We start from the raw sequence: 23,317 nt of genomic DNA, 5'->3' as shown, positions 1-23,317 counted from the left end.
GTGCTGAGTTGCTGAGCTCACCCTTCCAAAGTGAGATTAGGTCACATTTCCTTCTGCGCCTTCTGCCAGTGTGGCTGTCATGGTCATGTCACTTTTTCCTTTGAACACCTGCAGTGGTTCCAGATCTCTTTTTTTTGCAATTCGTGTTGCTAATTTCACTGCCTCCTTCATGTTTCTATATAAATATCCCCTTGCTGTGTTTATTTACTTGTCAGATTTAACTCTATAATACCTGATACTGCTGTTACTTTTCCTCTTTTTTTCCCCTTCAGTTCCCAACAAATGTATCTGGATCTTACTTTCCTTGAATCACATGATTTTTAATGTGGTCCGTTAAAAAAACCCAACCGAACCTTCATAAGGGATCTAGCAAACATTTTAATTACAGCTACTTTTTTCCCTAATTTTCTGATAACTGGTTACCTATCTGTTAATTTCCTAAGTATGTGACCAGTACCTCTGATCTCTGTCAGCCTTGCTTGCATTGCTGGAAAAAAAGCTCTTCCTTTTTTTTTTTTAACACTTCTGAAAATAATTGTTAGTAATTGCCAGAAAATAATTTAATGTCCTAATAGAATATATCCCTTCGTTATCTTAATCCACTGTTTATTCATCCTTTGTAAAATTCTAATGATTCAGCTCTGTAAGAGAGCTTTTAGGTAAATGAAATGATAAATTGGTTTTTCTCTATTATACTCTAAATTTGTTTTCTGATAATGTAACTGGGATAAATTTTGAGAATGTTTATATTAAAGATTAGCACAGTGTTTACAAAGTTACTTGTTTAACACAATATGTGCACAGTAGCCTTGTAGAGAGACATAAATATTTTTTTGTCAGTGATACTTATCTGTGCTTTGTATTCTGTCATCTCTCTCTCCATTTGGCAAATATTTATATATTTTTCTTTCTGTTACTATCCTCAGAGAAATAGCTACACAATTAAATGGAAGTCTGGTTAACACGTCTGTCATAGGACTTATGTTGTTGTAGCCCTGGGGTTGCTGGGTTTTCTCTGTGAAGGGAGGACATGATGTACTGAGGTCAGCTGAGTGTCCTGCAGCTGAGGGTTTTCTGACCAGAAAGGTAAAAGCTGTAGTTTAAAGCTGAATCCCAAATAAAGTCCCACCTCAGTGGCTTGGTAAGAGCTCCAAAAGGGGACATGAAACACTGCTCCCTTCCCTGCAGTATGGTGGTAAAAGCCTGCAATACTACAAAGTCATTATCCCAGTATTCCTCTAACCCATCTCTGACTTCTTTTGTCTGCAGAGAGTAAATAAAATCATGGTTACATGATTGATTCTGCTAAAACTTTTTTAAAAATTGCATTAATTCAGATTTCTTTAATAAAATTACTGAAATGCCCACAAGAGATATTTAACTGAGGTGGGTTTTCAAAACTGTCTAAAGCCCACTTTAGTTCTTTGGTCTGATCAGAAATTAAGTACTCAGGAATAAGAGGAATTTCCACACTGCTAAATGAATTGTATTCAGAAAGATAAATAACACTTTAGATGTTCAGTCAAAATTTTCTAAGGAGTGAGAAGAAATTGTGCATTTAGAATTCTCGTGGGAAAGTAAGATAGGAATTTAATATCATCCAAAGAGGAAAAGGAGAGACAAAACTGTAATACCATGATCATCAAATAATTGGTAAATCTGGGTCAAAACAAATCTTTGAATAGTTATGAAATATTTTTTTTCAAACAGAATAAAAACCAGTTCCACATACAAAATGTGTAATACATCTATTCTTGCTCTTTTCAAAATATTTTTAAAGTTTTTACAGTAATTTCACATGACAGTAATTTTTGTCTGGTTTAATTTTGTTCATAATTTTGATCATTTTGAAAACCTCAGAATTTTTTACTTGCTTGTTGTCTGTTCTTGGAAGAACTCTGCTTTTTATTCAGATGCGTATCTGTGTTAATGAAGCACACATGAGTCTCTGTATATTAACGTTTTGGATTCTCAGCAAGCAGTGCACTGGAAATGTTAATTTAGATTCAAGGAAAGGATGTTACTCCATATTGTCACCCAAAGTTGTTATTAGTTGAGTATCAAATACAGACAACTTCTTTCCTAGTTAGGGGCTATTGTGAAATGTTGCCCATTGTCACGTCAATGTAAAAACTGCCACCAACTCCAGCAGAGCCGGTATTTTTTCTGTTGCATCCAAGAAGTTTGCAATATTTCCAGTAAGTTACAGAAAACTGTAATAATAGAAAAGCCCAAACCACTACTAATAAAGATGCCTGCTAATAAAGTTATTTGTAGTACAAAGTCTCTTCATCCCCTTTTCATAGAAACCCATTCCCGATTAACTGAATTTCAAATCATTTGTCAAATAATTGTGAAAAAGTTTTTAACCACGAACTTGTTCCTATCCTAACACAAAAAGAGTGACTGACACTGAACCCCCTGAGTATTTCCCGAGTATTTCCGTTTGCTGCCTCCATGCAGAAACTGCAGTCATCAGCTAAATTGTGTGATTTTTCTCCAATACCCCCTCACTAAACCATCTTTGCTCTTAAGAGCATGATGAATGTAAGCATATACACTGATCCATCCTGATGTATTTTAATTCTGTAAAAAAGACAATGTGATCATTCTGGTACTCTGCATATATTTATTCTGTTTATATATAGAGTATCAATGGGGACCTAGTGTCCATGTTCTACACAGTGATAAAACAAATATACAAGGCTGCTTTATGGATGCAATACCAATATTATAACTTGTATTTTTTTGTAAATATTCAAAAGGTGACACAGGCAGAGTTAGAGAAATTCTCACTGTTTGTTCTCCAAGTCCAGTAAAAATACATATTCCATCATAATTTGAATATTTGTATCAGTGTTCAGTTGAGATTTTTAAAGAAAACAAGAGGCTAGTGCCATTCCCCAGTGTGTTCTGGTAAAGGCACTTCTAATGCTATTCTGTCCCACTGAGTTGAATTTATTTTGACTTTTGGCAAATGAATCAAGCAAACAAGGGACAAAAAACCAGTAAGTAATACCGTAAGCACTGGGGAGCCCAAGACCATCTGGGTTAAAGCCTCAGGGCCTTCAAGGCCCCAGACTTTTTTTCCTTAGCAGACATTTGGGATGAAATCTCAAGGACGGATTATTTTAATTTTTGTTTTGTATTTTTTTTCCTAATATGCAGTTGAAAAACTGTCTTCACGTGTCAATTCTTCTTTTCCACCTTCATGTAGCTCTTGTTTGTGTACTAATATTACTGATTGTTTCTTGTTTCAGCTATTTGTACAAGAATGAAATCCAGTCAATTGACAGGCAAGCATTTAAAGGACTTGCCTCTCTAGAACAACTGTAAGTGCCTTTTCTCTTCTGTGCTGTCATCTCCATGGTTCCCCTGCAGAGGAAAAGTGCACGCCTTGATCCGTACATCCTACCCGCATGCTCTGCATGTCTGCACTCCCTGGGTTGTTGGGCAGAGAGCCCCATAATCATTTGCATGTAAAAAACACAAGTGATCTCTGTGTCAAATTCCTCATTTCTGTGTTTGTCTTTTATTTGTGATTTGCATTCCTGGTGTCCGTACACATAGCTTTGAAAAAGGAGAAGCATTATTGTGGAAAATGTTGAAAACTAATGTGTATTGCTTAGAGAACCTTATTTCATTCCTCTAGGTTTTGTAATATTGCAATTTCTTTGACTGCAGCAGTTACTTTGTTTTATGGAACATAACTAAAGCTGAATTAGACTCTTGAAGTTTAACCCAGTTTCGTTATATTTGAAAATGAGAATAGATTTTTAAATTAAAACTTTACTATTATTTATATGTTAATCTTTGCAATATATAGATGTTTAAAAAGTAAGAAAGTTCATAATTTGTAATGTAGATGTTTCATTAATGTCCTCTAGAAAGACTGATTAAAATCATACTTCTTTTCCAGTATAATGACTGAAGAATAATTTCTATTGAAAAATAATGAAAAACGCAGTCCTTAGTATGTCAGAACCCGATTGTATTGATTCCCCAAAGTTCAACTATATTTTATTTTACAACTACTACAAGAAGGAGGTTGAGGCACTGGAGCAACTCCAGAGAAGGGCAATGAAGCTGGTGAAGGTTCTGGAGCACAAATCCTATGAGGAACAACTGAGGGAAGTGGGGTTGTTTAATTTGGAGAAAATGAGGCTCAGTGGAGACCTTATTGCTCTGTATAACTAACTACCTGAAAGGAGATTGTAGCGAGTTGGGAATTGGTCTCTTCTCTCAGGTAACAAGTGACAGGACAAGAGGAAGTGGCCTCAAGTTGCACCAGGGGATGTTTAGATTGGAGATTAGGAAGAAATTTTTAATGGATTGGGTTGTAAGGCATTGGAACAGGCTGCCCGGGGAAGTAGCAGAGTCACCATCCATGGAAGTGTTCAAGAAATGACTTTGAGGTCATGGTTTAATGGTGAACATGGTGGTGATGCTAAGTTGATGGGTGGACTTAATGATCTTACAGGTCTTTTCCGACCTTTATGACTCTGTACTCAGAAAGCATTGCTGTACATTCAAAGAACTATAAATAAATACGTAGTGGTTTCACAGTTTGAGTACCAAATAACAGGAGTAGACCAATGAGTTTTGTCATGTATAAATTTGGGAGGCTGAATATAAATTTTTAAACTCCTGAAAGGTATCAGCATATTACAAGTTTTCTATATGTACCAGTTTCCTTGTTACTATAAATCTGTACAAAATGATACATGCTCATTTTAGAGGTCAATAGATGCCTTTTGAAGGAAGAGCTTCTATATAAAACAAAAGTTTTAATTATAAAGCATATATAAATATATAATTTGTTTCCTTAATGCCTTGCTTTTCCTCCTTGTTTTACTCCAGAAATGATTACTGCAGCATATTGACAGCAACTGGTAGGGCTTACATGCATGCTAATAGCAATTCTTAATTTCTGTATAGAATTTGAAATACTGAGGCCCATTTATTGAAGTACTAATGTTTCCAGAATATTTTTCCTCATGCCACAAACCTTATATGCTGCAAGTGGCAGCATTTGCCTTTTTTTCTTTTGCTCTATTTCCTGTTGATCTATGTTATGACTGAATAACATAAATCACTTTGAAATATTAACACCTTCTGAGTGTACTTTTCCACTAGATTGCAGTTAAGCCTCTCTGCCTACAGTGATGTCACACTGTATCAGCTTAAGCTCAAACTTTTGAGACATCAACATTATTCTGTATGAAATTAAGTTTTAAAAAGGGTTTGAGTCTCATCTCTAGCTGGGAAGTGTGGAAATGGAGCCTGGCACAACTACTGCCCAGTGCCTACCCTTGTGTCATGGCAGCACCTAAGTTGGTCTGGTGAGCTGCTGGGGCAGGGGGGGCAGTTACTTCCCCACTGGGTGTATGTCAGAGAGCTCACTGCTTTTTAGAGCCCTTCTCCTGGGCAGATCCTAAACAGAAGGCTTGCCAGGTAGAGAAATGGGAACACATAAAGCCAGTGGCAGGCATGGAAATAAATTTAATGGAGAGTACTCATTGAGATTTTTAGTTTATGAGAGATTTGTCATTTATGCATCTTTAGCATAAAAATATGTTCTGGCTCTATAGGGTCTGTTTTATCACATTACCTTTGGAGAAAAACTGTTGACAAGACTAGAGTTACTCTTGACAAGCAAGTTCCCAAGGGTCCTAACTTTAGTTTCAGACTGTATCAACTATTCAGTTGATGCTTCTGCATTTGAGGCCTCTGTGACCTCAAGTTATCAAGTATGTTTTTTGCTACTGGTTGTGTTGACTCTGCCAAATGCTCTTCTCAGCGCTCAGCAGAGTTCTCAGAAGTAGATACTGTGGTCCAGATTTCAGGGAAAGACTTGTTTCATAATAATTTCTTCTATTCCAGTGAAGTAGAATGAACAGCAAAGCAAACACATTTCTGGTGATTGTTGTTGTTGTTATTTGACAGAAACAAAATATAGTTAGATTTAGGAGGCCTGTTGCATGTATAAGGGACAAAAAATCCTCAGTATTTACTGCAGCTGGCAAATTCCTCCTTAAACCTCTGTGGCAGAATTCTTAGCTGCTGATGTAGTGAAAATAGGTTTTCCTTCAGAAATTTCTGCCAAGGGAATAAGCTCCTTGATTCAGATCTTAAAACTCATTTGTGCTAGAGTAAATTCTGAAAAAATTGGCAATATTAGGCACTCAAACACACTGAGCCGTACGTATTTCCTCATCTAACTTGTCAGTCACAGCTGGGCATAAGGGAGAAAGTCATCTGATGAAAAGTAGCCACTTAGTACCAGTTTAGACACTGTTAAATCTGCAAGACATATGTTTAGGTCTGGCAAATGCATCACAGAGCTGTGGGAAACTTACATTTTTTTGGAGCAGCAACCGGAAGGCACAGAGCACTCAAAAGACAACAAAAGCTCCCTCTTTGTGCTGGTGCTTAGACAACTGCTATGTGCTTCTGTATGCCTGTGTTTGACTACTGAATCCCACCTGAAATGTCACAAAGACCTGGCTTTCAAGGTCACAAATTTGGATCCCAAGATCTAGCTCTAAATGCAGTCCCTTTCCATATATGTGTACAGTGCTTTTCTTCCAAATATCTGTTGTATTTTTTGTGGTCAGCTTAAGAACCGTATGTATCAGGGACAAAAAATGTACTCTGCAGTCCTTAACTGGACAGTTAATGGAACTATTTAAAGCTGTTTACCTAATCTTAGTGGAATACTAGTTACTCATTTTCTTTTAACTTTCATATTAACATACTAATTTTGCTCTTTATAAGCTCTTACTAGAGTTATGCTCTAGTTTGTGTACATGTGAACATGTTTGGGGAGGAAATTAACAGACAAAAACATTAACTTATATGTAAGTGATGCAGCTTGTTATATCATTTTTTTCTCCCTCAATTCAATTTTCAGCTTTGAAAAGTTGCTAATTATTTTTTTAAGTTTTATACTACAAAGAGTTTCTGATTTTTGCTTAACTATATCAGCAGTTATGCACATTTAACACAGTGGAGCCTCTGTAAAGTTGCTGCTAAAAACACCTATGGTAAGGAGTAATGAGAGAGAATTAATTGATGAACAAACAAACCCAAAAGTTATGAGAGGGGCCTTGAGAAGTACATCCTTATTATTCTAAAAGAAGATCAGCTGGGGACAACAAACTGGAAACAGATATTTGTCTAGCCTTATTTTAAAAGTCTTCAAGGAGAGGATTTCATAATCTCCTTAAGTATCCTGTTCTAGTATTTTGTATCATTACCATACCACACATTTAAATCTCTTTCCTTGTGGTTTAAGGCTGCTACTTCTTTTCCCTGGGCAGGGAAAGCTCTTTGATAAATGTGGGAAATACATGTTTGTTAATTCTCTTTCAAATAATCGAAATAGCAAACATGCTATTTAAATTCAGAACCTACTTGGCTGATGGATTGGTAAGTACTTCCCCTAAAATGTGGTGATACTATTAGAAATGAACAATTGGCATATATGATAAAAGTACTCCCCCACAAAAAATACAAATCTACAGAAGATATAATTCTAAATTTAGTGCTGTGAAAAATACCACTGGGACTGAATTTTATTGTAAATTTTCATCCTCCAAGATTAATAATAAGAAAGAGAAAATCTATACCATGTTTATTTGATAAAATCTTTATCTTCATCTGTGAGTGTTTGGTTTGGACTTTTTTTCCTTCTGTTTCATTCTTAATAGTGAATTTAGAATGAAAAAAGAAAGATATGTATATTTAAAAATCACTCTTCCATGCTATTTCTATAAATTTTCATTCTGAAAGTCTTTTTAATGTTAAATTTATTACATGATACTACTATTTTTAGAGTATTTTGTAATCTGAACATAAAAAATGCCTATAAAGGTACATTAGAGTGAGATTATTTCCCAGATATAATTGCCTTTGAAGTGAATTTCAAATCCAAGGAGTTATTATATGAATTAAAATACTAAAATATTTTTTAAAATAAATTAATGTGGTACATAGAAGAACATAATGAAAGTGATAAACCTAAGTGATAAAATATTATTAAAATATAGGTCATAATGCCAAGCATTTTTTTATTCTTTGTATTTTAGACTTACAATGCAATCTAGTTTCTGCATCTCTTTACTTTGAATTACGCTTGTTGCTAATTATTTCGACCAGATATTTAACACCTTGTTCTGTTCATAAGTTGTATGACAAGTTGCTCAGGACTTCTTTAAGTCATAATTTAAGTCCTTCAAAACCCAACTAACTTGTTTAGCCCAACTAATATGAAGCACTTAAGAGTATTTTCCGGCTGGAACTCATGGTTTGTTTTTTTGAGCTGCTTTAGGCAGCATGATATCTGATGAGGAAAATTAACTGTTGTGATGTGCTTCAGCACCTGAATTATTTGTATCTGTGATGATTTGAGGTTGTAAACAAGACAAGGTTTATAATAAAAATATTTTTTAATTTGGTTGGAAAAACCAGGTGAGTTTTCAGGCACATAAAGTATTCATTTCATTTGTAAGTATAGTAGTCTTGAGTACTAAACAGCTGCTGTGAGCTGTTGCTTTGAGTTTCGTGATGTATGCATCACTTAAACCATCTGAGAGAGGTGTTCTTCCTTTTTTACTCTTTGCTTATTTCACTTCCGATTCATGGCCTTGAAGGGGATTTGTGCCTCCATGTATCTGCTTTTGCTAATGTTTTTTGTTGTTCTCATAAGAGGTGTTACTTGTACCTATAAATCTTCTGAATGCCAAAGAAGTGTAAGAGATTAATTTATTGGGAATATAGAGATGTTTGCAAGGTGCTCATGAAGCATAAAAATGCAAGTAGAATTAACAAAGTTAAAAAGGAAAGAATCACTGCTGCCTGCACAAGGAGTAGCGGATGTAATTTTTTCCAAAATCAAAGCTACATCAGAAGAAGTAATGAACCCTATAGTTGTGCCTGGTATTTCCCTTCATCCTCTTTCGTTGCAGTGATCCCTACCTTGCCTTGCCCCCTCCCAAATGCTACTGATGTTGGGGAGGTGAATGAGCAGAGCCCTGGCTCTTGGCAAGATGTGCCTGCCCGCCTCACAGCCGGGCCTTGCCCATGGGGCAGATACCAGCTGGTCCTTCCTCAGGGCTGGACCTTCTCTCTGCTGGCAATTCAAATGAACCTTGCAGGAAATATCTGTCTCTGAGATATCTGTCTTTTTAATTTAGAAGAAATTGGCCTGTATTTTCAAAAGAGAGATGAAAACTGGCAGTCATAGCATAGTGATGGACTTCTTGTTTCCTTATGCAAACAAGATCATACTCTATGCTCGATACACTACATGGCCACGTGTTGCACTGGCAGTAGGCAGACTTGACACTGTGACGTGCCTGATCACGCCCGTGCTGATTTATTGGCTTTTTCTGTGGTCCCCATTCACTGCTCCCTGGCATTGCTTGCTGGCTCGCGCTTGGCCGTGCTGCTGCTGGCAGGAGTCTGGGAGGCTGCCAGGCACGTGCCTGGCTTCCCTGCTGCACACGCCTTCCAGAGCTCACTGCAAGGACTCTGCCATAATCACCGCTTCTTTCCGTTTTCCTCGCTCTGCAGTGACCTTTTGGCTCAGATCAGGGAGTAGGGCACATGCAGTGTTTCAGCACAAGTGAATTCCCACGTTCTTGACGTTTTCATGCTGAAGGATTAATTTTTCAGGAAATACTGGGCTCTGAGTTGTCCTTTTTGTTTATAAATCATGGGCTTGTTCTTTCTTCAGATTGCAGTGATTTCTATATATGCACATTCTCCAGATGTTCCTGAGTTTGTCAGAAGTCAAATAGGAAATTTTAGGAGTTTTGAATACATTTGGATATAATCAGAATCCAAAGTCTATAAATAATTTTCACAGTTGCTTTTGCCAGTCTTATCTATTTCATCTTGTTTTCTCATCTGCAAGGTTATGGAGTACCTCCACAATATAGTTAATGCTGGAATGATCCTGCATTTGCAGTCCTTTTTCACAAGTTACAGATTAATAGTCTGGTTAATTATCTTGCTGTGTTAACTTTCAGTTTTACAGGAGTAACAACTGTGTAATATTTGTTACTGTGTAATATTAATAGCTTACATAAGCATCAACAGAGCATCAAATAGAGCACAGCTGTGGTGGTTAATTGTATACCAATTGCTGGGTAGCCCTTTGTATAAAGTCAAATTAGTCAAACTTGGGTTTATGTTACAAATTTGCCTTTCGAGAGCATTAATACTTTAAATGCTTGTGTTCCTGGCCTAGAGAAGCTTATTTCTCATCATCATCTGAACTTTCACTCACTGAAATGAAAACAGTTTTCCCCTAAAAATGTTATTCTGTTGGAAACTGTGAATGTTTTCTAAACAGCCTCCAATATTTTTTCTGTAAAAAAAATAACAATTTTCTTTTCTCGATACATTTTTTCAAGTATGCATACTAATGAAAATCACACTTGGCAAAAGAGTTTTCAAAGTATTATCTCCAAAATTGCCAAAGCAATGGTTGTCAAACAATTTTTTTTTGCTCATGTATGTGTATACACACACACGCACCCCGCTCTACATAGTGATCTGCAAACTCCTGTATTTCTCAGATTCAAGTACGAGATTCAGATGGTAACAGAAAAAAGTTAAGCGCTACATCACTACTGCCATTTAGAACTGTAAACAGTGTGTAAACAGTAACAAATTCTTTAAGATATGTCATCTTCATTAAGAAAACTGTTACAGTATTCTTCTTTTTGTTTAACATATTTTCAGATATCTGCACTTTAATCAAATAGAAACGCTGGAACCTGAATCCTTTACTCATCTTCCAAAACTTGAAAGGCTGTAAGTTTGTTTTTCTTGGGGTAAGATTCAGAAGTCAGCTTGCTTCTTTGTTTGAATTAAATCAAGTGTTTGAAACTGGAAAATAGCATTTTATCATTGCCATGGGTTACTTTTAATCTAAACTTTATACTGTAACTACTACATAGTGAGCCTGACCTTAGAAGCATGCATAAGTGAGCATTGCATGTGGTATTCTTTTCTATTGCAAAACTATTTCCTAAAGAGCTGTGATCAATGTTTGGCCTAAAACAAATGTTATGAATGAAGAATTAGAAGATAAGTTTTTTTTTTTTAATTTCTCATTTGAATGCTTATGAACTTCCTTCCTTTTGGTTACTTATGGGTTCTTTTTCCCCATACGGACATAATTACACCTTGGAGGCCACTTTAAAAAGCAATACCCAATTAGTTGCTGAAAAAGGTTTTTGTTTTTTTGGTTTTTCTTAAATTTTTTAAGACTTCTAGAAGAATGTAAATGAAATGAGTACATCTCAAAATCTGAATTATTACATGCATATTTTTATGTTTTTAACAGATTTTTGCATAACAACAGAATAGCTCATTTGAATCCTGGAACATTTAGTCACTTAGAATCTATGAAGAGACTGTAAGTAAATTGAATTCTTACTCAACTAAAGAAAGTTTAAATAACCCAATTAGACTGTCTCTCCTCTTGCAATATTTATCTTCCTTGTAAATGCCGTTCATGGTTTAATTGTTTTAAATATTAAATATTTTTTCCTAAGCTGTACTCCAGTTGTTTATGTGCATAGTTTGAGACCATTGCTTCATATCTTACTGTCTTTAGTGTCTGACTAAAGTTTATTTCCTATATTGGGATTATATGTAATCATGTGGTCTTGTTTTATAGACTAAATAATATATGGATTGTTCTTTGGGTTTTGTTTTGGTTTTTTTTCCCTCCTCTTGTCTATGTCTTACTGGGTGATCCTTCTGTGATGTCTTTCAATATTTGATAATTTAGTGTTTTCTTCTGGTTTACTTGTCCTTATTTGATCCTAAAAGCATGGTTATAAAAAGGTGCTCAATGATTTAAGAATATAACTATTACTTTCCATTCTAATAGCTTATATACTTCAAGCAACTCCAGAAGCCAGTTCTTCTTGAAATGACATTATCTTGGAAAACTAGAGGGTTTTTATTCTCTCAGTAACATTTGAAAACTTCAACTGAATGAGTACCATTGTAAGATGACTTTCAGAGGGTTTTCTGCCCTTCACTTTGGATCTCCACTGATCTAGTATAAACATTTGTTAAATTATCCCAGACTGCTGTTTTGAGAAAGGTAGTCATGCATTCATACCCACCTTTCCAGGAGGACTGCTGAGGCTGTGCAGTGCAGTGAGTTGCAACACAGTCTCCACCAAGAAAATAGATTGCAAGGGACGCAACAGGAAGGTGGTTCTGTTGGTTTAATAGAATTGTGAAATCACACTTCCAACTGTGAAAGTCAGAGCACTGTAAATTTTGATGATCTATGCACCTTCCAGTAGTAGCTGCTCCACTCATACCTTCCTTAGATTCTTCCGTAGTTCAAATGAAACAGAAAAGGAGGGCTCTTTACATAATTCCTATGTAGAGGGGAAATTAAATAGTGGCTGCTAGTGGAAGAGGACACTGGGCTACGCTGACCTGGTGTCCTCTGGCCTGGGGCAACTTATCCCTGAAAGTCACACCCTGACTTTTGAGTTCCAGATTAAATTTTACCATTAACATCTGACATACTGGGAGACATTTGTACAGTGACTTTTAGAATAGTTTTGCTTGTTTGTGTCTGATTTTCATAGGAGAACAGAGAAGAAACTATATGTGGGCATTTGTGCAAGAGGTTAAGAGAAATAGTAAAAGACAAAATGATCTTAAAGTTTACTTCCCCCAAAGATAAACCAAACTGAGATTGTTTTGCCATGCAGTTTTGTTTCTAGTCTAGATACAGATATATTTAGACTAGTACAGATTTCTGTACTTAATGTTTTCTTTCTTACAGGGCCCTCTACCAGAAGGTGCAGCTCTCAATGTAGTAACAGGGCACTTCACTACTGGAAAGAAAGTCAACAGAATTTATAGGTTCTCGTTATCTGCAATAGGCAAATGTTTTACAAACATTGACCCTCTGAACTCAATGAGAGCTTAATGCTGAAATAAAACTGTGGGTCTTTGTCTCATTTGCCTGATCAGCAAAATGAGAAGTTGTAAAAATGTCAGGGTAACTATGAAGTTGCTGCACTAATAAGTATTAAACAGACAAAATGTAGGGAGAACGGTATAAGTTCCTTATTTAAGCAAAGTTTGTATAACATCTAAATAAAATCTGATTTATTCACTAAATGCGAGGTTTAAAAAGTAACATTTTAGATGCTTACTGTGATGTTTAGATGCATTCTGTGATTTTTACTACCTGTGCAGTAAAAATAATACACATTTTTCTAATAAAGGCTACCAGAGTGCCTATAAGCAAGTAACCATAACCTGCACTGGGTTTTGCCCATTGTCTGTATTCACAGATAAAGGCCTTGCTCCATTTACAAACCATGTTGATTCTAGCAAAATAGTCGAAGCTTGCTAACAGACTTGTGGCTGCTTCATGTTTTGTGCAGGCGTTTGGATTCAAACGCTCTTCACTGTGACTGTGAAATCCTGTGGCTGGCAGAGCTGTTGAAGACATACGCAGAATCGGGTAATGCTCAAGCAGCAGCTACCTGTGAGTACCCACGAAGGATCCAGGGAAGATCAGTGGCCACAATAACACCAGAAGAACTGAACTGTGGTGAGTTTGCCACTTCCTGATGGCTTCTTTAATGTGTTACGTGTATCTAATCTGTATTTTTTTTATTCTATTCTATTTGATAACACTGGCCACCTCTGGTTAATAAGAAATATCCCTCTGTTTCTTCTTTATTTCTGTGTGTTTCTGACAGAATTGATTGCTTTTACCCCTCAACCTGTCTTTAATGAAACAAATACATCCATATTTGAAATTTCTCCTTGAGGAGCTAAATGTGATTATCCTGAAGGAGTTTAATTTTCCTTTTTGTATTTCAGTTTTGATCATAACCAGATTTTCAGCTAGGGTCTTTGGTGTTGCATGAATACTGTTTGTTATCCTTTATTCCTTTTATGGAAGGGAAAAGAAACAAAGAAGCTTTACTGAACTGCACCTTATGACACAGTTCTTGCTGTTAAAATTTTGTTGATATTGTTGGAATCAGGGTTGAGCTACTGAATTTATTTTTTACTCATATATAGTAAGGTGGTAGTTTAGTCTAGGCCTTCCTTGGTGACCAGTTTGTAACCAAGGAAGTGCCCAGATTTTCCTGGTATTCCCTACAATTTTTACGTAAGCCAGGCTATAAGAAGAAAGGAGGAGAGGCCTTCGCCCTCTTTCCTTCCGGTGGCTTGGAGGTGCAGGTTCCCTGCTGTGGAGTCTGTCGTGTTGGGGAGTGAGGCCTGGGCCAACCTTGGTTGTTCCAGCGCGACTTTCTGTTTTCCCAAGGAGAGTAGTAAGATATTCTTTTGCTAATTCTTTTAGTTGCTAGTTCTTGGGCTATTGATCATGTATATTTTATTTTGATTTTGCTCTTTTTTCTTCCTTTCCCCTCCCCCTTCCCTTTCCCTTTTCCTTCTGAAATTGTATATATATTTCAGTTGTATATAACTGTAATATAAGTGTAAATATATTTATATATATTGCTTTAGCTGTCTCTCTGTCATTTCAGTTCTCTTGGTTTTTATTTCTTTTCCCTTGGTTCAGGAGGTGGGGAGGGAGTTCTTGTGGTGAGGTTTGGAGATTTGGCAGGGAGCCAGCTTCAAACCACAGTGAGTTATAAGGAGTGCCCACACAGGCACTGAAATCCTCTGTCACTGAGGATTAATGAATAAACACCTTTGTAATCCTTTTGTTTGTCTGTATTCCTTTATCTTAGGGGTGCAAAAACTTGGCCCCATGGGCACCCTGGGGTTCAGCGCAGCACCTCTTGTGTCCTGAAATCAAAATGCAGATTTGGATTTCAGTAAAGCTTTCAATACTCTCTCTCACAGGATCCTTCTGGGCAAAATGTCCAGCACACAACTGGATAAACACATCATGCAGTTGGTGAACAATTGGCTCATGGGTCGAGCACAGGGGGTAATAGTGAATGGGGGAACATCAGACTGGAGACCTGTCACTAGTAGGGTTCCACAGGGCTCCATCTTAGGCCCTGTGCTCTTCAACACCTTCATAAATGACTTGGACACAGGGATACTAAGGGATACTAAGCAGGTTTGCAGATGACACAAAACTAGGAGGAGCTGTTGACTCCCTTGAAGGCAGAGAGGCCCTGCAGAGAGACCTCAACAAATTAGAGGACTGGGCAATCACCAACCACATGAAGTACAACAAGGGGAAGTACCGCATTCTGTACCTGGGATGGGGCAACCCGGGATGTACATACAGGCTGGGGAATGAGATGCTGGAAAGCAGTGCCATGGAAAGGGACCTGGGGGTCCTGGTTGATGGCAAGTTGAATATGAGTGAGAAGTGCCCTGGCAGCCAGGAGGGCCAACCGTGTCCTGGGGGGCATCAGGCAAAGCATCACCAACCGGTCGAAGGAGGAGATTGTCCTGCTCTGCTCTGCACTGGGACGGCCTCACCCGGCCTTGAACATTTTGTGCAGTTTTGGGCACCACAATATAAGAAAGATAACTTCTTAGAGAGTGTCCAAAGGAGGGCAACGAAGATGGTGAAGGGCCTTGAGGGGAAGCCATGTGAGGAGTGGCTACAGTCACTTGGTCTGTTCAACCTGGAGAAGAGGAGACTGAGGGAAGACCTCATTGCAGTCTGCAACTTCCTCATGAGGGGAAAATAAGGGGCAGGCACTGATCTCTTCTCTGTGGTGACCAGTGACAGAATCCGAGGGAATGACCTGAAATTGTGTCAGGGGAGGTTTAGGGTTGGATGTTAGAGAAAAGGTTCTTCACCTCCAGAGAGTGGTTGGGCACTGGAACAGGCTCTTCAGGAAAGTGGTCACAGCCCCAAGCCTGACAGAGTTTAAGAAGCATTTGGCAATAGTCTCAGGCACATGGTGTGACTCTTGGGGATGGTCCTGTGCGGGGCCAGGAGTTGAACTCAATGATTCTCGTGAGTCCCTTTCAATTCCTCATATTCTGTGATTCTGTGATTTTTGTTCAAGCTATGATCATTTGCCTGCCCAACCACCTGTTGAAGCCGAGGTATAAAATAAGTGAATTGTCCTTTTGGTTATGTGTTGGATATAATTCTGATCATGAAAATTATGATCATAAGCATCTACAAGGTTCTTGAAATAGGTAGTACAAAGGGAATTTGGTGCAAGAAGAATTCACATGGCATCCTACCAGCTCTCTGCACATCTAAGGAGCCCGAATATGGAAACTGCAGGAAGTAAGCTGTACAAATTATTCTGTCGGAGGCAGGTTAGGCATTGATACTTATCTAGAGGAAGTTATTTTAAATGGCACTTGTGCTTGCTGCTCTAAAGTTTTTCGTTCATAGGCAAATTGAGTCTCTGTTAAAATAAATAAAACAACCACTTTAGAACCTGATACAAATTTGCACAGTCTATTTCCAGTCTGCTACAAGGTCCTAAGGAACAATGGAGGAGATCAGTAATCTCACAGTCACTTTTGGATCAGGAAAAGTGCATTTAATCCTGATTAAGCGTATACATATTTTAAGTTAAAACATTTGTGAAAACTATTTTTTTACAAGGTGTGTGGAAATCTTTTTATTTACTGGTTTTTAATAGTTCTAAAACAAGTAAGAGTTCCTTGTATGTTTTATTGTTGATACAGAGAGGCCAAGAATTACATCAGAGCCTCAGGATGTGGACGTTACCTCAGGGAATACAGTGTACTTCACTTGCAGGGCTGAAGGCAATCCTAAACCAGAAATTATCTGGCTTCGAAACAAGTAAGTTTAAAAAAGGAAGAGAGAAACTTGATGTAAGGATGTTTGCCTGTGTGTGTGTATGTATGTGTGTGTTTCATGTACATTTCTGGGTGCTTGTCCACATGCTCAAGGAATTGTTACAGCAGAAACATCTTATAATTAATAAGCATATGAAGTAATAATGGCCTGTATCTTTTTTATTAGTAGATCTAAACACTTAAGAGCTGATAACTTTAGAAATATTATTTTGTTACTCTAGTACTATTTGTAAGGTGTTCGGTAGTAGCTATACCTGCAAAGCTGCTCACCCCTGTAATACCGAGTCATTTTACGTATAAGTACCAGGCAATCCAATGTGTACATGTTGCATGTACAGTCTGTAGATTACTTAGTGTTTGCATATGTTTTGAGGCAAAGCAAAAGCTACTTTTTTAAAGGAGTTGAGCTGGATAAGAGTTAGGTCTTCCTTGAGCCCCAGCTCTTCTGAGGTAACTTTTTTCCAAGCTCCATTCCAGAAGAGGAGAAAGAGAGGTCAAATTCCAGGTACATGAAGGGCAGTTAAGTATTTGTAGGAATAGGGTAATTCAGGTCAGAGAAGGTCTCCAGTGCAGCCATCTGCTCAAAGCAGGATTATACCACTCTGTTTTATCCAGATGGGTCTTAAAAGCCTCTATGACTGGAGGCGGCACAAGCTGTTTGGGCAACCTGCTCCATTGCTTCTCCTCGCTGCTTAGGGAATGGAAAGAAGGTTCCATAAAGGATGACTGTCTTTCAGCAGTACAAGGGCCAGCCTGCTGCAGGGTGACTGCTCAAGCTGTGCCCAGAGCCTAGCTCCCTCCAGCAGCACTGGGCACAGCACAGCTGAAACAGCCATGTGGCAGCACATCACCCTCCTTAAAGTGGTGTGAATTTACAATGGACACGTGGATTGTAAGTTTACCCCTAGCTAATCAGACTTTGGCTTAATAATGCTCTTACACAAATGGAGAACCTGATCGGTAATATAAATTTCCTCATTTTTTTATGTAAAGCATTTTAGTTTGTTAGATTCTGATAAAATGGAATGATATAAAGTCCTGGTCTTGCAGTTTTTTGCTAATGTCAGTGAGAACCCTCTGTGCAGCAAAGGTTCAGGATTTATGGAGTATGTAAAGAACAGAGACTTGAACTTAGATGGTGTAATTATTTCATTAAAATTTTCTTTGGCTCATGTACTTTTTATAATAAACAAAGAAAACATGTATTCAGAATACACATATGAAAGAGTTTTAAGAAGAAATTCTAGCTTGGGGTGTGGGATTATTGACTCTGGCTTGTTTCCTGGCTGCATGAATGAGAGCAAAGCTCTTTGCAAGGTAGCTGAGTATATCAAGATTTCAGTCAAAAGCTATTGACCTGTTGAGCAGTATGCTGAATAGATCAGTAGACTGGGTTTTGTACATAGGAGGTGAGAACTCATTCCTCCCCTGTTCTTTATTCATCATGTAGTGAGGAGTGAACTGAGAAACAGTTCCTTTCATAAAATGTCCTAAGACTTCTTAGGTAATGTCACAGAAATGCATCCATGACATAATCTGAAGACCTCATCTTAATTTATATTTTAAACCAATACAAATTATAATCAGGTTCATTGGTGCTCCTTAAACAATCCAGGGAGAGGTTGGTACAAAGATGGTTTTATAGCAACTAACCTCTCTCCTAGTAGAAAGTATCTTGAGTGTTGAACTTACATGATATACTTCCAGTGGAAACAGTTTAAATTGTTTTGCCAGCTAGAACAGTCTTAAAGAAAAATGAGATCAGATATATCTGTTTTGTTCACTTTTTTCCCCTGTAAGCTTTTACTCATAAAAGTATTTTAGCTTTTTATTTTGAAGATGTAATACTTGCATAAGCAAAATTGTTTCATTTTTTGTTTTTCCTCTTCTTCTCATTAGGAGAAAATGCAAAATTCTATTATTTTACTTAACAAATTAAATTCCCCCAAGTTATTTTGGCTGATTTATCTGTTGGGTTTTATTATTTGGCAGTTTTCTGTGCTTGTGATTTAAAGGTTTAACTCCAGCAGATTCTTTTCTTCACAGTAATGAGCTCAGTATGAAAGAAGATTCCCGTCTAAACTTGCTAGATGATGGCACATTGATGATTCAGAATACTCAAGAAACAGACCAAGGCATTTACCAGTGTATGGCAAAAAATGTGGCTGGAGAAGTGAAAACTCAGGAAGTTACTCTTAGATACTTTGAGTCACCAGGTAAAGAAAGTCAAGTCTGAATTTTGCATTCAGGTAGAGAATTGTTTTGATAATAAGATAGTTACAAAATGCTTTGGCTCTTGCATGTTCTTGACATGCAGATTTGTTGTCCTTGGGCATCTTAATATTAGATCCTGGAGCTATAATATTCCTATAACAAAAATGCAAATCAGCTAGTTAGCTGATATGTTTACTGTAGTATGCAATTTTGATTATAATCTTGTAGACTGTAGAAGGGTTAGGAAAAGAGACTGTTGCATTGTAACATTGGTCAGTGCAATAATGTTCTCTCTGGGTACCTGAAAACCACAGTCTTCTGAACAGGCTACTCATGGAAGCTTTGGCACACCCTGTCTAACCATTGTTGCTCAAGAGCTTTTTACCCCTGTCTAGCCAAGGCGTCATGCTCGCAAGCACGAAATTCCTGTCCAGGACTGTAATGTTTTTAAAAATCAAACTTTGCTGTGAGAACATTTTGTTTTGACACATAGCATCAGGTAAACTGAAAATGTCCCTGCGATGACAAGTACTCGTATACTTGGGAGAAGTGACTAAAATGTTGCTTAATCTGTTTTGTCTTTTGTGCACTTATGGCAATTTTTAACCAGTTTGTTTTCTGGGTCTCAGTGTCTGTGCCTCTGAAGAGATCTTTATAAAGATCAGCATAGGTGAACAAAATGTTTGAAAATTGTTTTAATGGGAGTTAAAAAAAAACACCAGTGCAATTATGAGCTTTTGGTTTTTATTTATTGATGTTTGTAAATGTCAGATTAGATTAGATTTAAAGCAAGGCAGCGTTTGCACCAAGATAGAAGTACATTGAAAAAGAGCTTTAAAAACCCCACTAGACGTCCCAAACTATTGCAATATTTGTCTAAATTAGTGCTATGTGATCTAAAAGTCATATTTAGGCATCGCTGTTTTCTCACAGCCCGGCCAAGTTTTGTGATTCACCCACAAAATACAGAAGTGTTGGTTGGAGAGAGTGTTACCTTGGAGTGCAGCGCGACCGGGCACCCTCAGCCACGAATTACATGGACCAAAGGCGACAGAACGCCTTTGCCAAATGACCCTCGCATCACAATAACTCCGTCAGGAGGACTTTATATACAAAATGTAAAGCAGGAGGACAGTGGCGAGTATATGTGTTTTGCAACTAACACCATAGATAACATCCATGCGACTGCATACATCATAGTCCAAGGTAGGTAATGTTAAGCTAGGAGTGATGTATTACTTGAAATTGTGTGGATTTGTCTTTTTTTTTTTTTGTATTGACAGAGTCAAACTAAAAACATGGAGTTTTTACTTTTAATTCCACTATTGTAGCGAATAAGAAAGTTGCTATACATTTCACATAGAGTAAGATATTACATACTGTCTTCCTGAAAGTTAAGTTTCATTGATTATTGTCATTATTTTGATGTTTTGAAATGTTTATTGTTTATTATGTTTTGTTTGCCTGGAGGAACAAAAAAGTCAAATTTTTGGAGGATTAATTTTTTCTGTAATGGGCAGCAACCAGAGTACTAGAAATGGAGTTCTGAATAAAGATCTGTGCTGCTTTTCTTTTGTAGACACTTCAGTGAGTGTGAGAACTCTGATGAGTTTAATAGAAACTATCATTCTGCCAGCTGAAACACTAGCTTTTCTGCAAATCAAAAGTCAAAGTACTCTAAGTTATTTTGATCGCAATAATTTTGGTATTGTTTGTCAAAACTGTGCTTATTTGAGAACAATTATCAAAAGTCTCCTGTGTATACAGATAATATTTTTTGCATATACTTTCATGGTGGAACTTTAATTTACAAAACACTTTGAGTAACCTTTAAATTCAAGTTTGTTTCTGTTCTCATGTTAATTCATTCATGGCTAGGCTTTGCGAACGAAGATTTGGGAACGGCTCTATCCAAATTTGTTACAAGCACGCTGGTGGCTAATGAGGGCAATGCGAGATAGACATGTCCGATTGCAAAAGGCACAGCAGAAAGACTCCTTAGGTGGTATATTCTGCAAGACACGATTCTTTCTGCGTTGTCTTTTCTCCTCGAGAGTGATCCTGGGTGCGTTCTTACAAATGCCTCGTTAATGAGTTCAAAAGCTATACAAAACAACTTATCTGTGCGGTTTGTTCATTTATTATTCACCGTAGACAATTGTATTGTGAGAGCTGAATAAATCACCTCTCACACTGGTAGTGAACAGTGTTACTACAGAAACTGACCCACACACACAACTCTAACTACTTTCCTTCAGTGTATGGAAGAAAACAAGCAGCTCAGGATGGTTTTGATTACATTGCATTTTCTTCGCAATTTAGCTGAGGAGTTTTGAGAGAAAGAGAAGAAGGTATTTTTAATCCACGGAACACTCTGTGTTTTGATTTTACAAATCTTACCATACCTCTTATTTGGAATCTGACAGTAGATTCCACACAACTTCACTGGCTCCAGGGAGGTGTTCTTTTGCACAAGTGTCTACCCAGCTCTCCGCTCTATAGCAGTCACAATATAAAAGAGTCCCAATAACATCTTTCTTCCCACCAACATGAGCTATTCAACCCACAGGAAATGGCACATAATTTCAGACAGTCATGCATTTTTCAGTTGTTTTTTTTCAACCAGCTTTGTTTTCTCTTCTGTAGCTCTACCTCAGTTTACTGTCACTCCTCAAGACAAAACAGTGATTGAGGGGCAAACCGTTGACTTCCCTTGTGAAGCACAAGGTTATCCCCAGCCTGTTATTGCCTGGACTAAAGGAGGTAAGTGTGTTCTGTTCTTACTTTTAAACTACTAGAATAGTTTATCTGTCATATTGGAATCAGTCATGTATTGAAAGGAGTTGCATGTATTTGTTTAGATGCTTCAGTCTCTGAAGGAAGCAGAGCTCATCTCTTTGTCATTTAGCTAGAAAAGACAAGGTGTCACATAGAAGCTAGCTGCCCAAGCAGATTTCATTATTCAGTAAAAAAGAGCCATTAAAATATTTGTATCCATAATAGTAATATATAGTAATAAATGTTTAAGAAATACAGGGCAAATCACATGTGGCAGTCACTGCTGGTGTACTGCAGAAGAAATAGAGATGGCTGTCTCTGATTGGAAATTAGGTGGGATGTGCTGTCTTCAGAAACCAGAACAGTCCAGCCTGTAACTGGCATCGGTATATGAACATCTCTGTCACTTAATGCACATTGACAGGAGCACTGGGGTGTGCTCTGCTGTCTGTTTTATCAAGTTATGGCTCTAAAGGCATTAAGGCAAATCCAGCAGGAAGAAATATTGTAGTGGGTGTTTTATCAGTTAGCAAATATTCCACTTGAATTAAATGAAACAGCTCTAGCAGGTAAAACAACTCTTAGGAAATTCTTAATTATGGTAGATAAAGCAGATTTTTAACAAACTATTGATCATTTTGATGCTGATAATGTCCCTCTTTCTCCCTCTACTGAGACTGCTCCAGTCAAATGAAATGTCCATAAGGGAAGAATAGGGTACAGACACTAATGTGTGTTCATTTGTGTTATGTGTTTTTCTATGAATTCCCTACATGGCTTAGGCACATGAAATGAATTGTGTCTTACACACATGGCATATGAAATGAGCAGTAACACATGTTGGTGTTTTATGCTTTCTCATTCGGATGCTCTATCATGTTCCTTAAATGAAAATATTTATTTCTACCACAAACAGAGAAAAGATCAGGATTATGATTGTGTGCACACGTATAATTTGTTTGCTTTTCATGTTTATCTTCTGAGAAGTAAAGGTTTCAAACATTTTCACTTTTTTTTTTTTTGTTGTTAGGTGTGGGGTTTTTTTAAGAAACTTTAATTTTTTCCAGTGTTTTATGAAACTTAAAGTCTTCTGGGTTTCCCTTTTTCTGACACAAAGGGACTTTGTTGCTATAAACAGCAAATGCCGTTGTTGTGTGTTCCAGGAGGCCAGTTGTCTGTTGACAGAAGACACTTAGTCCTATCGTCCGGAACCCTAAGGATTTCCAGGGTTGCTCTGCATGACCAGGGACAGTATGAATGCCAAGCTGTCAACATTATTGGATCTCAACGAATTGTTGTGTATCTGACTGTACAGCCTAGAGGTATGCTCTCCATGCACTGCTGCTGGGGAAAAAAAAAAGAAAAAGAAATATTTAAGCTTACATTAAAATACACAGTACTGTGTGTGATTGTTTCTGAGTATATCTATTTTTAGATCCCAAGTGGCTTTTAATAAATAACATGTATGGATACTTACCAATATTTGTACAGAGTATCATTCCTTTAGAACAATCTGTCTTCCTGGAAAGAGATT

The 23,317-nt window shown here is 37.4% G+C and overlaps 1 protein-coding gene across 3 annotated transcripts in view; it reads left to right on the top strand.

Annotated features, from left to right (window-relative positions):
• Positions 1-23,317, top strand: part of PXDN (peroxidasin) — a 92,558-nt gene that overhangs the window by 32,171 nt on the left and 37,070 nt on the right. For 2 of the 3 annotated variants that reach the window (XM_032683229.1, XM_032683231.1), the window contains exons 4-12: positions 3,261-3,332; positions 10,753-10,824; positions 11,360-11,431; positions 13,443-13,612; positions 16,657-16,774; positions 18,838-19,007; positions 19,939-20,211; positions 21,652-21,768; positions 22,947-23,105. In XM_032683229.1, the coding sequence (XP_032539120.1) occupies positions 3,261-3,332; positions 10,753-10,824; positions 11,360-11,431; positions 13,443-13,612; positions 16,657-16,774; positions 18,838-19,007; positions 19,939-20,211; positions 21,652-21,768; positions 22,947-23,105 (1,223 nt within the window). The remainder of the gene's footprint in view (positions 1-3,260; positions 3,333-10,752; positions 10,825-11,359; positions 11,432-13,442; positions 13,613-16,656; positions 16,775-18,837; positions 19,008-19,938; positions 20,212-21,651; positions 21,769-22,946; positions 23,106-23,317) is intronic. The other variant, XM_032683230.1, reaches the window with a different exon arrangement.

Source organism: Chiroxiphia lanceolata, chromosome 3, assembly GCF_009829145.1.
Source record: "Chiroxiphia lanceolata isolate bChiLan1 chromosome 3, bChiLan1.pri, whole genome shotgun sequence".
Classification (NCBI taxonomy): Eukaryota; Metazoa; Chordata; class Aves; order Passeriformes; family Pipridae; genus Chiroxiphia; species Chiroxiphia lanceolata.
The sequence above is the reverse complement of the archived record's forward strand: the minus strand, read 5'-3'. Positions and strand labels throughout refer to the sequence as shown.